The 17,335-nt window shown below is 36.4% G+C and overlaps 1 protein-coding gene across 3 annotated transcripts in view; it reads right to left on the reverse strand.

The window, feature by feature from the left end:
• The window catches only part of SYNE1 (spectrin repeat containing nuclear envelope protein 1), a 289,742-nt gene that overhangs the window by 233,533 nt on the left and 38,874 nt on the right, over positions 1-17,335 (reverse strand). For all 3 annotated transcript variants that reach the window (XM_041424009.1, XM_041424008.1, XM_041424007.1), the window contains exon 3: positions 6,402-6,463. In XM_041424009.1, the coding sequence (XP_041279943.1) occupies positions 6,402-6,463 (62 nt within the window). The remainder of the gene's footprint in view (positions 1-6,401; positions 6,464-17,335) is intronic.

Here is a 17,335-nt window from a genome sequence, read left to right on the forward strand (position 1 = left end):
AGAGAAGAAAGGTTTGGGGCTTCTTCAAGCTACATTCATTTAGAATATATTGAAAACTTTTTAGTGATTCAGACCTAACAACTTTTCACTTTGTTCCTTAATGCACTGCCAAAATACTAACTGTAAATCAGTAAAAGCAAGGAAAGAAAACTAACTTAATTTTTTGCAGTTCTAAAATGTTGAATGTACTTCAGATTTTGGCTTTTTGCACTTAAGGGTATAGCTCTAGCAATGCAGTCAGCTGCAATGATCCTAATACACTCTTATTTTGAGTGTTGAAAAGCCTGTGCAAAGATTTCTCCTATAATAGTAAAGAAAAGCCTTCAATTATAAACTTTTTGAACAAACTTTATTGGCAAAAGTCAGAATATACTTCAATGATTAATGAGACATTAATTCTGACCAACTTGTCAGGTGGTCCACAGTATGACTTCAGGGGCCTCAGTATTTGATTAAGCTTTTTTGCAAGCTTCTTCAAGAAAGAAAAACAGCAAATGCAGATGAATGACCTGCTACATATTGCATTGCATGAATTCTATTAAAGACTCCTTTATTGTACTTTACTCAATCACAGTAGTGTAGTTTATAGTGATAATGACATTTAGGGACAGTCATGTCCCAGGAAAGGAGTCACACTCAGAACAAGTAAATTCATGTGATCTGTAGCAGGAATACAAATTAAAAGAGAATGAATCTTCAAGGCTAATAAACTAGATTTTCATCATATTAAATATTTGTTTAAATAACTGTATTTAGAACTGATCATTAGTTGGGACTGTGGAAGAAATGCTTTCCATAAACTTGTTGATCTTAAAACTTGTCTAATTTGCTTTAATCTCCAGGAAATATTCTGAACAACCTAAAGAACTGAACATTGGTACATATTAAAAAAAAAAATAACTGATAAGCCTCAAAAAAAAATTTTACTAGACCTGCAATCTCTAGAAATTCCTCCTCATGCAGTAAAATAAGTTTTGTAAAATCCAAACTTCAAATATGGAACAAACATATATTTGCTAAACTTTACTCTTTTATTGCAATACTTTTTCCTGCATTTAATTTCTCATTTGCATTTTTTTCTACAGGAATCTTTTCCTCACACCCTGTACTTAACTTCTCTAATGAATAAATCATACTATACAAATAACAGCATCTGCATCATAATGAATGCCAATGAAGACATTGAATACTATTTTTGCCACATTAATTTTCAAATAATCTTTCAAAAACTACTGAAAAAATGTATGAAAAGCTGTCCACATGCACAAACAGGAACAAATATATGTAACTGCTGAATTTGTTTCTGCAGGGAAATATATGTGAGAACAGCAAGGACAATGTGAATTTCCATTACTCTGTAATAGCCAGACCCCTCCTTTGCTCCAATTTAATTCCTAAATCCATATGAATGTTTTCATATTCCTTGCTGTTAGTGATTCTTTTAGTTACTACAGCTGAGGCACTCAGTCCTAAGTTCTGCATGATTAATTTCATCACATAAATTAATTTATCATTCACGGTTTAACATTAGAGGTTGTATACAATACTAACTGAAAACCTATAGGAACTGTTGAAGCAGGAAACTGCCAGTCAGATTTTCCCCATTACACAGTCAAGGTGGACAGTAGCTTATTTTTTTTCTGTGTCAGTGACAGGGACACTGGGAGCCTCTGTTTTCCCACTTGAAAAAGACCAAAAGGACCAGACTCAATTCAATGATGAAAACTGATGAGGTTCATGAAAGACCAAGTTATACTTAAATTTTAAGAACCAGCTAACATCAAGGACAGCACTGTGTGTGAGAGCTCCGAGCCTTGATATACCTGCTTCTTTTTCTTCCTTTACTTTGCTATGAAAGATATAATTTTGCAGGTTCAAAAGCTTTAACATGAGGCTTAATGTCTAGGTTTAATTCAGCATTATATAAATATTGCATAAATAAAATTAAAAATTTTCACCCATTCTTAGTTTTATTTTTAATTGATATCCATTGTATGCTTTTGTTTTTTATATGTGTGCATCCTCTTAATAGAAACACAAAATTAATTGTAATTTATTTCAGTATTTATTTGTTGTTGACTCTATCAGTGAGTTGACAGCAATACTTTGGTAAGTACAAATACTAAAATTATCCCTACACCTGGGAACAAAAATGTTGTTTGATTGGATTAAACCAATTTACAGTCTGTGTCTCAAACTTGGAAACTACTATTTTCCCAAGCTTCCATGAAAGGTGAGAAAGGCAATAAAAAGCACATGCCTTAGCTGTTAAATAAAGTGATATATTTTTCATCCTCTTCATTAATCTAATCCCCCACCTCAAAAATTGGCATAGGTAACAAAATGAAAATATATTTAAGTAATTTCTGTTCCGAATGCAAATAATGTCTCTTTCTTGAAATATTTGGTGTAAATTTGTTCTGTATGTTAAATTTAGATTTTGAAAAGATACTTCAAAAGATAATTAGAAGCATACTCAAATTATGTCTATACTTTGAAGCTGAGATTGAGATGAGGAAGGACAGTTCTACAACCGTAGGAAAATATGAATAAATTATATGGAATCAGAAAACTTCTTGTTCTGTTACACATGCATATTGCATTTATCATTAGTAGAACTGCACAGATGCACAAAAATTCAAAAGGATGGCCAGAAATTAGACCACATTAATTTCAAAGATTCTGACCCAATTTCTGCAAGTGGCTTGCAGTGATTTCCAATTGATGAGTCTCACCAGATTACTGCTCAGAATCACAGAACAGAGACAGCTGGGCTTAGGGAGACAGCCAAGGGACAGATGCAGCCTTGTGCTAACAGCTCACCCAAAATGAAGCTGCATCACACTACCTGCTAGTTAGCATACTTGCAGGCCTTTTCTCTCTCTTCATTCCCTCTGGGTGAGGGCACAGCTTGCACCAAGGCTGTTTTACCTCCATCTTTTGAGTTGTCCAGTAATTAGCTGATGCCAAGGTGTACTTGACCTCTCCTTGTGAAAGAACATTGAAATGTGAAACACAACCTTAAAAAGGTAACATTCTATCGTAAAAGTGAAAGAGAGTAAAAAATTCACATCTTTCTCCTATTGCCTTTCATAAAATTCAGTGCATAGACTCATAAAACCATTTAGGATTGCTTTAAAATCAAGTCCAACCATTAACCTGATATGTCCACCATTAAGCCATGGCCCTAAGTGCCACATCTGCACCTATTTTAAATACTCCAGGGATGATGACTCAACCACTTTCATAGGCAGCCAATTCCAGTGCCTGACAAACTTTTTGGTGAAGAAATTTTAACAAGTCTCGTTTCATTTATCTGTTTTGCTCATTAGTATTTATTTGTACCCATATTTTCAAACCCATTCCTAACATTAAATAGCCAAAAATATGTGGTTAAATGTACTTGATAGCCTCAGTTATTGAATTAGTTTCTGTTTCAATTAGAGCATGACATTTTAGATGAAAAAGTTTAGATGAAAAACATACTAAGATCTTTGAGACGAGCAGGGAAGGCTCTCTTACTCCTAGCAACCCTGATAATCACATCCTGCTTTATATTCCCAAGGTATGAATTGGTCTTGGTTCTACCTAAAATAATTTAGCATTATTTCTGTTTCTTTCAAATCACTACTCCTCACAATGTGAGAAACTGATCCTCCTTTGCTCTACTCAATCAACACAGTATAAGGATGACAACTCTATCTAAGTAGTTTCCTATCCTTTGCTACCTCTAAATCATCTTTCAAATCACTACAGTAAAACCCCATTAATGTTTGCATAGAAACCATTAATTTCTCCTGCTTTTCTTGTTTCATGCAGTACTTATTTTCAAAACCCCTCAGACTCGTTTATGATGAAATATTTCTTTAGATAGCCAAGGTGTTAACACCTTGAGTAACAGATACCCTAATTATAGTTTTCAGTTTTCTCTTATTTCCTCCTATTACTTTTTCCATTAATAATTTTATGAGATTATCAAAAATGCCAATGAAAGAAAAGAAACCCAGAGTTTTCCCAGAGTAGCCAAGAGCTAGAGAGACAATTTGACATGATTTTACTGTTAGTTTGGAATGCATATACTGAGTCAAATGTAGCACAGTGTTTCTGGATCAATGGTGTGACACAAAGGCAAAATTCAAGTCACCTTCCCCCTGTCTACCCCTTTTTCCCCTGGCTCAGCTTCATTCCTTCACTCCCAGCTCCTTTACCGGCTGGTTCTCTGCTGTAAGCTTAGGCCAGCACTTCACAGGGTTCCTCACTAGGTACTAGACTAGTAGATGCTCCAGTTTTTAGTGGGTCAAAAACAAGAGCAGAATGCAGACAATGCTGCCTAAAAGTGGATCTCCTTCCAGGATTTTTCCACATCATATTTCAAAGGCTTCCGGACAATGGAGATCTTACATATCTCCAGTTTCTTTTGAAACAATCAAAACAACAACAACCTTTTACATAACTCAAATAGCCTAAATATTGAAATTTTGAGTTAAAAGTCAGAACATGAATGCAAGGGGAGTCCTGAGACCTTCAGAGACCCACCTACAATTGTGATTAACTCAGAAAACATATTTCCAATCACATATTTCCAAAAAAGTAACTAGTAAAGTTTTAAAAGCTTAAGCTTTAAACACCTAAGAATTTGAATGGCATGGGTCACTTTAATTGAGTCTAATTTCTATAAACAGTGCTTCCCTTTGGCAGCATAACTGCAAAAATGGGAAGCAGAGCCAGATGATCTGACTTAGGCAGTGAGGCAAACGTGCTGAAAGCCATCAATGAAAGTATCACAGACACAGCTTTCCTGCTGAAGTGTGAATTAAGGCAAATCAGTTATGACAAGTAACTGCAAGGTAGCTCAGGTAGCTAAAAGGGCTGTGGCTGCATAACTGCCTGGTTTGAATGTGTTTGATCAGTCTTTATGGTGTCAGGCCCACCAAGGAACTACACACCTAGATAATGCTAGTCAAAATGTTCATCTGAGCTCTCATGGCCCAAATGGACTAGCACAGCAGGGAACATTCACAAATCCCAATCCATGGTAAATTCTCTTAGTGGCTGCCACCACTGCTTTGTCTCTTGCCAAAGATTATTCTGTAGACTAGGGAATTATCATAGCATGCACGCACACACTCATAATATCTAAAAATATGGTATAGATAACCTAACTAATAGTTCTACTTTTCCATAATTATCACATTAATGACACAATTAAGAAATAGATGAACATGAAATAAGAGTTATTTTTCTCCTCTGACACTCGTTCACAGCCCCCTTAGCTGATGCTTTAGAAACACTGAATGCCTTTTAATTTCAGTTGAAGTAAACAGAACAGAGTGCTTAAGTTCTCTCCTACACAGGGGGCTTTTCCAAATTATTTTAAAGACAATGTGGGAACAGACTCATTTCCAGTGAGAATCCATTCCCAAGAAGTCCTGAAGGTAACTTTGCTCTTGCAGTTGCATTTCATAATGCCAGTGTAGTTCATTTTGCAGTAAATTCTTCCATTAATGTAAATAAATATTGCTGCTCTACCATATTGTCTTGTCAGATCAAATCACATGATACAGCATTATATGGGCTTCCTGCTTTGCTCGGCTAATTTTTGAGGGTATTTTTTTGCCTTACACAGAAGTTCCTTACACAAAAATTAAAACAGTGCTGTTACAGCTATTCTTTACTCAATTTTAGTGATCATTAATCTTCAGGCTTAAAAATACACACTTCAAAGAGCCGCTCTTGGAGTTTAAAATTTTAATTTATTGGACTAATTGATAAGTATGGTTAGATCTGTACTGTGTGAAAACCCCAGGAATGCCAAACTGAATCTCACTGCTTATATTTTCAGATAAGGTTGGTACCAACTGCAGATTAATACTTTTAAACTGTGTGTAAATCACAGTCTTTACTCTTCTAAAGACAAAATCAGGAGTTTTAAGTTGTGTTAAGAAGAAGCAACAATAGTTTGATGACAAATCTCACAATGCATCAGACAATTAATTCAGCACTGGATTCATGAAGCACTACTTATGTCTGTAACCAGACCAAATCACACAAGACATGACTTAAGTTTTATTTGAATATATTGTGTGCAATAAGTCTAGTATTTCCTTTTTGTAGAAAACAGTTTCAGATGTTTCCTCTGGCTGAAATACCAGGTACTGTGCTACCTTTCAGCTCTGGCCAAAGAAGCTGGTGGTTGCCTCTGAACACCACTCGCAGTTCTGCAGCTGACCTCCACCATGCTGAGACTCATCCCCAATCGTGTGCAAACGAGGAGGATCCTTTTTTAACTTTAGGAAATATTTCTCAGAGAAATCTGGCATATTCTATACTCCTGGGCTGTACAGGCATAGATTAAAAGGTTTGATTTTTAAAAAAAAATAAGTTTCAAAGCCATGTGTTACCTTAGCCAGATGAGTATTGATCCATTTTGTGAAAGTCCGTTTCTGCACTGACTCTTGCTCATCTGAGAATAAAAGGAAATCAGTTTGATCAGACACCACTGGATACTTTCAGATTTACATGGTGGAAGAGTAAAATTTCCTACTGACAAAAAATGTATTTCACTTGCCAGAAATAATTCTATATTTTATTGACAGTCAATTTTGCCTCTAAATACTCATAAGAAATACTTATTATTACAATAATGTTCTGTTACCCAACTATTTGAAGAGTTTCACAGCAAAGTTCAAGATTTCACAAGCTAATGACCAGAAAGATGCCATTTAAAGTGTAAATGTCAAGCTAAATTTGAGTTCTAAATCTATATACTATACTTACCCAAGGTCTGAGCACATAGAACTTCTCTATACTTTTTAACTAGAGCCCACATCTCCCACAGCCAAGCTGCGTTTATGTAGAAAGTTAGCTAGGGACTTAGAAAAAAAAATAATTCTTAGCATATGTATTTGAAAATGTTTAGAATGTTGAATTAAATATTTGAAATTGCAAACTTATTTGTCCCCTGCCAGGAAGGAGCCATTAGCTAGTTCAGGCAGTTTCCACATCACTTACTAGGTCCCTTAGTCCTGTCTTGAAGCACTTGTCTGGTTTATAGTGCATTTCCCTGACTGCCAGATCATCCCTGCAGGACAGCTGCCAGATGCAGAGATAAAAATAGCTCCCAAATCAGCTCCTCCAGCTTCAGCAGCAAGGGTCACAGCAGTGGAGCCTCACAGCATTATAACCAACCCACAGAGTCCTGCCCTTTCTTGTGGGCAATCAGTTTTGACACATGGAATAATTTCACAGCAGAGGTATTCAAGTATTTATGACAGAGATTTTTTCTTTCAAAAATGGGAGGAAACATCTATTTCATGGAAAAACAAATCATGTTATTACCATCATCACTTCCAAATGAACACCTTCATTTCCCAACAGAAAATTCAAATAAATACAATTGCTGTTTGATATTTACTTTTCATAAGAATATGCACATATCCCAAAACCTACAGACTGAATATTTAATTTTAGCTCCTGCATTTGCTAGTGACTTGTGCAGCACTGAACAGCATTTTTCCTATTCCACATCTTTAAAATTAAAATGGAATATTCCTTAACACCCATTAAAGTTCTGGAATAGGTAACTACTAAGCTTGCTGCATTCCTAGGAATAAACTCCCAAATTTACACTCATGCAATGCTGCTTCACAATTAGGATACATAGGGATAGAAATCACCACAGAAAATTCATAGGTCAAAGTGTTATCGTCAGTTGGTCAGTGGCCATATACAAGCTCCCAAAAAATGTCTGTGCATTATAATTCAGGAATATTTCCTTTATATCTAAATACCATGTCACATATAAGAAATACAAGAAGGAAAAAAGATACCTACACTCACCAGCACCTATTGCTAAATTATCACACTTTACGCCTAAGAAAATAATTCTGCATTCTGTAGTTTCCTTTGATACCATTGGGCAAGCAGGATTACATAAGTTTTTTAAAATTTATTACATACTCAGAATCTACTTGTTGCAGTCATGGGCAAGTTATGAAAAATGTCACTAAGATACTGCATCATGCTTCATTCCACACATTGTTTTTTGCAGGGAGGTGTCTTGACTTTGTATGTGACAATTGTTTCTACAATCTGAAAAACAGACTTCTCACTGCATGGTTGCTAACTATGAACAAGCTTTCCTTTTGACACAGAGTAAATGTCAGCTGTGCTCTGAATTACATGTGTAGGTAGACAAATGAATTTCCATGGAAGTACTTGCACACTTCTATTGGGTTGTGTGTGAATATGTGTAGGGATAGAGATCAAGCACACACAGAATTAATCAGTTCTGCCTTAATTCATACCTCTGTAACTCAAAAAAACTCTCCAGCAACCCTGATACAAAAAGGCATGCCGAAAGAAAAGAACCAGGCCTTCAGAAGTTAAGCTTCTCATCAATGAAATGAGTGAAAATGATTCCATTATTTGTATTTCCAGTGCATCTTGGTGATTTAAGAAACAACCTTCTGACAAAAACTTGAAATCAGACAACCAGCTTCCAGCTTCTAAAGAGACACTTTACAAACAGAAGACACACAGAGTTTCTAGTCATGCTAACAAACATCAGAAATAGCCCTTCTAAATAACGTGCTGCAAGGGAATTTATGTGGGCAATATATCCTTTATGGGCCCAACTGGAACTACTAAAAAAAGTTTTCTTGGTTCTAGCATTTATTTTCCATAGGCTTAAAAGGAACAGATTTTACCACCGTAAAATCTATGACTCAACATAACACAAGCAGTGCACTGATTTTTAAAATTCCATTGTAAATATGCTTTTTAAAATTTACCTGGAAGCAATTGTGTTATTTTCATTGATTAAATTCTCTGCACAGGTACTGTTTATCCCACTGTTTACCCACAAAACCTGTGTGTCACACAGCTCCTTACGCTCTCCTCATTTGCAAGGACTGTCAGCTCTGCATTCGCACCACTTACCCTGCTGGCACTGAAAGAATTCAGGAAGCACATTCAATGACAGCACATTTCTGCCACCAGCACCTTTATAGTGAGCCATAGGCACTGCTGCTGCTGCTGCTGCTGCTGTGCTCTGCTGCTGCTGCTCCTGCTCCTGCTGCTGCAGCTTCTATCCCTCTCTCATGCGTAGCATTTCTTTAGGATACAGCCAGAAGTAATTTTTCAACAATGATCCAATCTCTTTCCTTCACTGGAAATGCAAGCCTCTTACAAAAATCCCTCCACCATCTCTTATCTGAGAATTCACGGGAAGCCAAACCTTAAAAACATCCTTATATGTTCTTGCAGAGAGGCAACAGCCAGACAAAGCCAGCTGTATTGGAAGCAGCAGTTCTGCTGGTCTCACTGCCATCATCCTTCTCCACTGTTTTTCTGCGGAAAGATTTTATTATCCCAGCACCAGCCAATCCGCTAGCAGAAATCTCTGATGTCAAGAGCTTGAATAATTCATCCAGGGACCGCGACAACCCAACTACACTGCTGATATCTTAAAGCAAAAAGATGTGTGCAAAAATTCTGGCAGCTTTCTCACTGGTGCTTTTTTAACAACATAAGTAAAAGTGGTTGAATGGCACAGACCTTCTTCTCTAGGTTGTCACACATATAAAAGAAAACAGCTTTTAAAAACAACCACTTGGGTTCACTGCATACTCCTGTGAGACAGAGATGCCCTTCAGCTTTGCAACTGGAATTGGAAGAAATGGCAAGCAATGAATTTGAATAGATATGTAGGCCACTTAGCTTTGAATAATGTATTTGATCTGTTGTACAAGGGGCATGAAACATATGTAAGGATGCTGAGAATTTTTGGAGTGTGCCTAGATCAGCCTGAAACATAGTCAAATTTCTGATACTATGCAGTACTTTCGATTTTATTAAGTCAGAGCACTACAGCACTTGAAAAGATATTTTTTCCTCTGGTAAAATGAAGGCTGATATGAAACATTCTTTGTGTAGATTCATATGTTATTCCCCTACAGAAGCCAACCGAGTAATACTCACTATTGAAATGAGAATAAAAAGGCTCACTTTTATTATGCCATTATTGTAAATGTGTCATTATAGAGGCCAAAGTCAAATTTCTGCTTCTGTAAAACACAAGGACTCTGACAAAATGATTCTGCATCTGAAAGAAATGCTGCAAGAAAGATACCTTTAATCAAACATCTTCTTTTAACTGGCTGGAAATATCTTCATATTTTTACAAACCTTTTCTCTACTAAAGCACCACCAACAGGCTTCTTTTCTACAAGAATTTTTTGATTAGGTAAAAAAAGAAAAAACTTAATTGGATATATTTACTTTAAAACATTTAGAACAAATTATTTGGATCAATGAACAAAACGATGCATCTTCAGACAGTTATGAAGATGCTGATGGAATGTTCATCATGCACACTTTTTCTAACGTCTGCCATCCTGCTGACAGGTGTGTACTGTGCAGCAGCAGATGGCACATCAAGCACCTGGTGCTTGGGGATGGGACAGTGCAGGGTGGCAAATACTGGGGTCTGCTTCAAGGCAGGACAAGAAAGAGGCTCATGTACAGAGTCACAACAGAGTCAAGTTCACACGTCTAATAAAAGCATCTTGATTGATTCTCAAAGACTGAAAAATGTGAAGATTTGTTTTGTTTCTTTTTAGAAAGTTTTAGTTTCTTTTTAGAATGCTGTAGTGAAATTCAAGTCACTCACAGCTCCTCATTTTCAGCATCCTTTTTATGTTTCCTTTGATTTCGATAGTTCTGCACTAAAAATACCAAAGAGCTTTTTGTCTTATTTTATTTTCCAGGTTTACATCATAGTGCTAAATCAATCTGTAAGTACAGAAAAGTGTCCCAAAACAGCTGCAATGTTTCAATGTCACATGAAAATACAGCACAGAAAGCAGTTTTAACTTAAAGCAGCTGTAGCAAAGCTTGCAGAGTGAAAGAAATATAGTGGGCACACTGCTTATGAAAAGGCCAATATTTTAAGCTACATCATTTAATCAGCACTTCCTTAACAGGTGGATTACCTCAATTACAGGTACTACACAGGGGCAATGCAAATTAATTTCTTGTCCTTTAAGACAAGATATTGATGTTTTTTATGGGACAATGCCAGGAAAGTTCTGTTAAAAAAAAACAAAACAAAACAAAACAAAACAAAACAAAACAAAACAAAACAAAAAAAAAAATAAAAAAAAAAACCCCTAACAAACAAATTAAATTTGGTGGCAGCTCTAAATTATATATTTATTCTAAGTTTCTAGGTTTAACAGTAACTCTGTAGACTTTAACATAGAAGAAAAGATGAAAGCAAAGAGGAAAAAATTGTTTTCAGCAGCCACTGCTACTCAGCTGACAATAAGACTTAGCAGTATTGATACAGAGAATGGGAATATATTTTTAAATTCCTCATGCATTTATAAATTTTTATATTTTAAGATGAGAGACAGCATTTGTCAAAATGCAGCCTTCAGATACATGCTTCTGCTGAATCAGATATCGTGAGATGGTTACAGTAACAGACCATTTATCTAAATTTCCAAGATTTGGGATCTAGGGCTAGAGATCACTCCTAGCCTGCTCCACCAGCAAGCACCAGTCTGCATCCCATCAGTTTCTGCAGAAAGGAAATCCATGCACAAGAGCTAGAAGGAAACCAGCCATCCTTGGCCAAACCCCTGCTAGAGACAATGATGGGGATCAGCTCTCTGGGGTTTGCACAATGTACAGGTAACCTTAGTACAGTCCTTTGAGAGCCAAAGGTTTTATGTCATTTGGAAACAGAGAAAACCCACACACACACTGGTGGAATAATTACAGGAAACTGAAGTATGGAGAAGCAGGCTCACACCTGCAGCGGCACTGCCTGCTGTGTCACATGCTGCTGCACAGCAACTGGCACACAGCTGAGGAATTCCTGCTCTTACTGTCTGAAACATATTTAGAAACTATGTATTTTAAATTTAAGAAATTCTTATTGATTTCCTGGACTTCTAAGACACAGAGTGTGTCTATCTAACTACTACTTAGAAAGTTACAAAGAATGATTCCATTTATCATTCAAAGAAGGTCGCAGTTTAAAAAAATATCAGGTTAGAATGAAGTACAAACAGAACAAATCTATGTGCCTTCTTTTGTTTTCAGTCAGTTTATTGCAAGCACAATCAGCAAACAGGCTCTCTGGGTGCACATGTTGTGGACTGTGTACATCTGTGTACAAGCAGATGAAACTTTTGAAATACGGGAAACCAAAAATTTAGCCAGCACCAGAGAGTGTGTGCTTTAACTCAGGCTGTTGGTTGCCCCTCACAGCAGCACTTAGACTTCCACAGAATATGTTCATAGTGTGGGACTTGGGAGACTTTCACTCCTTAAATCCAAGGTAGGGCCCTGTTGTGGCCATATTCTCATGAGCACATCAGATGCTCCTGAGACATACAGACTCACATTATCCCCCACTTTCCTGTGCTCTGGTTTTCACAGGAAGGAACAGAGCATCAACAGAGCACAGTGCAGTGATTTAATCTTGATTCTTAGAAGCCAGGACATGGTGTGGGCATAACTGCACTGCCCCTAACTGCTCTTTGATTTGATCAGAAAAGCTTCCCCTGGGTGTTTGGAGAAATGAGTGAGAACAACATGAGTTCTGCAGAGGACTGGAAGATATGTCCAAAATATTTTTTTTTTGACTCTGCATCTTTCCCATTTCCAGCCCTTGCAGCATACTTGCTCTTATTTTTTTTTTTTTTTTGTTGTTTTGAGTGACTAAAAATAAAACAAACTGAAATTAAATTGCAGTGCACCATATTTTGCCTGGATAGGCTGCATTTTGTTCTTCCACACGTGTGGAAGCAGAATGCATTCATAACTAATCAATGAAAGTATTTTCATTTTATATTTACTGTGTAATTGCCTGTGCTGCTGCTCTATTATTTTCATCTCCACTGACTGCTGTCTTAATCTCCATGTGAAGTAATATATTACTCACATATGACTCACTTGCATAGTATCCACACTCAAACGAATACAGTCAGAAATTAAAACACCACCATTTAGAAAACCATTTTAGGCACACTTAATTTGTTTTTAAAAGCAGCAGAAGACATATTAGCTAAAGAGAAGATATTAGCTAAATGGAGAAGATATTAGCTAAAATCAGGATACCCAACAATGGAGTTAATCATGTGTAATGGTTTCAGCTCAGTCTGAAAGATTCAGAATTTGCTGCTCTGCAGGTGTCTGTTTATTCACCCATTTGGCACAGGGGACAGTGAAATTAAGTGTTTACACACACATATCTTTTCCTGCACCAACAGATAAGCTGAAAACAGCCTGATATAACTGATCAGACTCAACTTGCTATTTTTTCTTACAACTACTTATTTTCCTTAATTATATACTTAAAGGGATGGTATGGACACTGACAAATCAGATAGAAATCTAGAAAATGCAGTGAATTTCATTAATAAAAATAACCATCCTATGTAGCACTCCTATTTCAATCATTCATGCTAATAAATAAGCACACCAGTTTAAAAATTCATTTTTCCTGAAGACTTTAGTAATTAAAGACACTGACAGGAAATCATCCTCTTGTCTATTATCTACCTACTACAGTAGCATCTGAAATTATCATAATTAAAAAAAAAAAAAGTCCTAAACAAATATTTTGTGGGTTTTGATACAGCCCATTGCAGTTCTGCAGCTGGCATCATGTTGCCATTTACATGTTCTGCAGTCATTCTTTCTATTGACACGAAAACCTATTGTGTGATAACCTTTGTGTGTTGTTGCCCAACACCCACAGAGCTTTTGACAAAGTCAAATTTTTAAAAAATAACATGCCACGTTGAAAAGGAACCTAATTTTTAACAGAAGTCTTAAAGACAAGCAGTACTCACATCAAATAATTTAAAGAAAATAATTCAAAGAATATCTTTTGAAATTTGTTTATAGGTAATCTAGATCAGTACCAGTATGTCTACAAGTAACTTTATTAGGACTTCAAGCAATCATTCTGCAGTCAAGAAAGGTACTTAAAAAGCAGTTATACAAAAATAAATATGAGATCAGTTTGAAGGTAGCAGATCTCTGAAAATGGAAACCATGGGCTCTGATTCCATCCTTTACACACTCTATGGCACTTACATGAACTTCTAAAACAATGGAGAGCCTTGCTTTCCTGAAGCCAACCTTGTCAGGCAGGGAAATTACTGTAACAGTCACCACTGATTTGCAGTAGATTTGCTAATTTTGTTTGACATTAATAGGACTGCTCATAACATTATGCACTACAGCCTTTGAGGGAGACTTTGTGCAAAAATGTCAGAACTGAATTGGAATTTGAATGTTTAATGTTTCTCTGTCATAAGACACAGAAACGTAAATGAACTGCAGCAAATGCACTGCTTGGAGCAAATTTCTACTACCAGTAGTAAAATTGTAATTTTTCTATGCCTAAGTGAATTCATTAGCCTAAAAAAAGTGGGAAAAAAACTTGATTTGGATACGGAAAAGCTCAGAATCTACTGAAATAAATAAAAACTAATGGAGATATACTGGGCACACAGTGTCCAATGGATTAAATCAGGAAATAAAGGTATTTTTACAATAGTGGTATTTCAATAGTGGTATTTCATGTTGTTCATGAATTCAGAATATTCACCAATAATTATAGTAAACATTTCTATTTTTTTATAGTAATAAACCTTGTAATAATTCTAATATGAATAAAAGTGACTAGAGAAAAACAACAGAACACCTCAAAATCAGTAAATGATAGACATGGCAGAAAGGATTAAAGCAACACTAAATTTTGTGGCACCAAATAATATATCCTGCTATGCTGTAAGATGAAAAACAGCACACCACACAGAAAGAAAGCAAGCTGTGCAACAAACACCACGCAGCATTTTGAGATGCTAACTATCCAAAAGTGAGGGATTTTCAAGGAAATCACACTGGACAATGTCTTAAACAGAAATAGATTTCCCTGAAAATGATAGTTACTTTTGAGATCCACATTCTTGCAGTCTCTGTGCTGTCTGTCCTACATGGCACATGAACATCTTGGAAAAATGCATGACTTTGATCACCATTTCTGATAGAGGCCATTCATAACCAGTGAATTTGTTTAATGAAAGCTGTATGGGATCAACCATTTTGAAGTACAGCCACTTTTATTCTCGAGTTAAGTAACCAAATAGCCCACTGAGAACATCAAGTGGCTGAAACATTCAATGAGCCCTCAAAGTGATAAGAATCATACATCTGTCTATGGTGCTCAGTTCAGCCAGCCAAAGGTAAAAGAGGCTGCTAAAACTTCAAGACAGACTGGTGAGCTACAAAGTGCAATTCTATTAGGATTTGTTCCAGGAAAAACTTAATTCCTACAGACAATTCTAATATGGTAACTAAGAGCTATCTAGGCCTGGAAGACTGTGTAATTGCTCAAGCAGGGAAAGATAAACAAAGAAACAAAGCTAGTAAAGAAACTACCTGATAAAGTGCTACAGAGAGTGAAGAACTACAAACAAGCTTCCGAATTAGGGCAAACAATGCTTTAAAAGTCAGTGGAAATAAAATTACTTTCTGTCAATCCATCTACAAGCTATTTGTGAGGCAAAGAGTCTTAATTTTAGATTGGCTGCTCCTTTGCTTTTTTCTTAATACATGAATGAATAAGCACAACCTTCAGAGTTACACATTTGGCAAGAATCAGAGCTCTGGATATCCCTGAAAAAAATCTATCCTAATTTGTCCAAATTACAAGCCTTTTCAAATTCTCACATGCACTTGAATTTTATCACTTAGACTCTCCAACAACCCACCTTCATAGCCTTGATGAAAGACTATGCAGACTGCACACAAACTGTTCCCACAAAGAGTGGCTGAACATGCTTCAGCTTGGGGAATACAGGGGGAAAAAAAATCAAATTTTTACTGCTCATAACTGCTTCAGCTTCAAATATTATTATAGAGAAGCTGCAAGTTCAACATCTATCATCACTTTCCCTCTCATTCCCATGACAGCAGCTGGATGTAGCTCTCTCTTTCAGGCACAGAAGGGACAAAATCTGGGTTAAAGGGAGGAATCTAAGGAAGAAAGAAGCAACAGGTGAATTATCTAGATAGCATGGACCCAGAAGGTAGGAAAAACCACAGATTGGCATCTGGAAAAGTGAAAGAGACAGGCAGAATCTGCTTGTGCTGTCCTAAGGGGCATGACCCTGCTGTCATTGCCAAGACAACTCCGAAGTTACATATTCTAGTTGTAACCATGTCTGCACAAACTTTCATTTCTCCTCTTCTCTCACTGTGATAAGACCAGTCTTTAATTACATAACAAAACAGGTTTTAAATACATGCTCCCTATAATTTTTTATGCATGAAGGGAAAATTGTCAATGAATAAATTATGGGGTTTTATTTTTTTATTGTTTACAATAATGTTGCTCTTCCTGTCAGACCCAATCATTAAGCATGTGACTTTGCAACTCTTGCACTATTTCTGTAACTATTTCTTCTCTTTGTTATGAAAATACTATGAAAAATAATGGGGGTGGGGGGGGTGGGGGGGTGATAATTAAGTTCACCAAAAAAACCCCAAACCTTTAAAAAATACTTGAAGTCCAATATTTTGAAGGGAAAAAATGAAAAAAAAAAAAAAAAAAAAGTCTGCAATTTGATTGAAGACAATTCAATCTCTGAAACCAAGTTTAGAAAGGATGGTTTTCACCATACATAGAAATCAGAGTTTTTTATCTAAATATCATTCCACCCCAAAGTCCTAAGATATAGCTCATAATCAACAACCATGCAGGTTCACTTACAAGTTTCAGCCATTCGTATACCACACCATTATATGGAATGGAATGCTCCTGCCTTCCAATGGAATGCAATGGAATTGCATTGATCTGAACAGAATGACACTGGCAAAAAATACCAGACATTATTCAAACTAAAATGCACATGTCTAGGCATTGATTTGTGTTTTTAAAAGTCATTTGACATTCTTCCGTGAAACACCACAGTAAACAAGTAAGTGTACAAAGAGAGCAAAACAGAATTGTCCCAACTGTGTTTGTCTTCAACAGTCCCTTCCACAGTAGAAAATCACAGACACCCCTGTGCAGGTAATACAATTTTTGTAGTGATTATAGTACTTCAAAGGACAAAAAGCAAATCTGGGCCATTGTGTTAGAAAAATTAAGTCCCTGAATTTGTTGAGGGGCAGCTAGAGTGGGAGAGGGAAAGCAGCCTTCTGCCCACTTATGTCCTTGCCCACCCAACAGAAGTCGAACTTCAAAGTCCAGTGGAAGAGTTGGAAAGAAGGAGGCTGCAATGAAGGGAAAGGCAGTGGTGGCCTG

The sequence above is a fragment of the Onychostruthus taczanowskii genome, unplaced genomic scaffold, assembly GCF_017590055.1.
Source record: "Onychostruthus taczanowskii isolate IOZ18803 unplaced genomic scaffold, ASM1759005v1 scaffold8, whole genome shotgun sequence".
Classification (NCBI taxonomy): Eukaryota; Metazoa; Chordata; class Aves; order Passeriformes; family Passeridae; genus Onychostruthus; species Onychostruthus taczanowskii.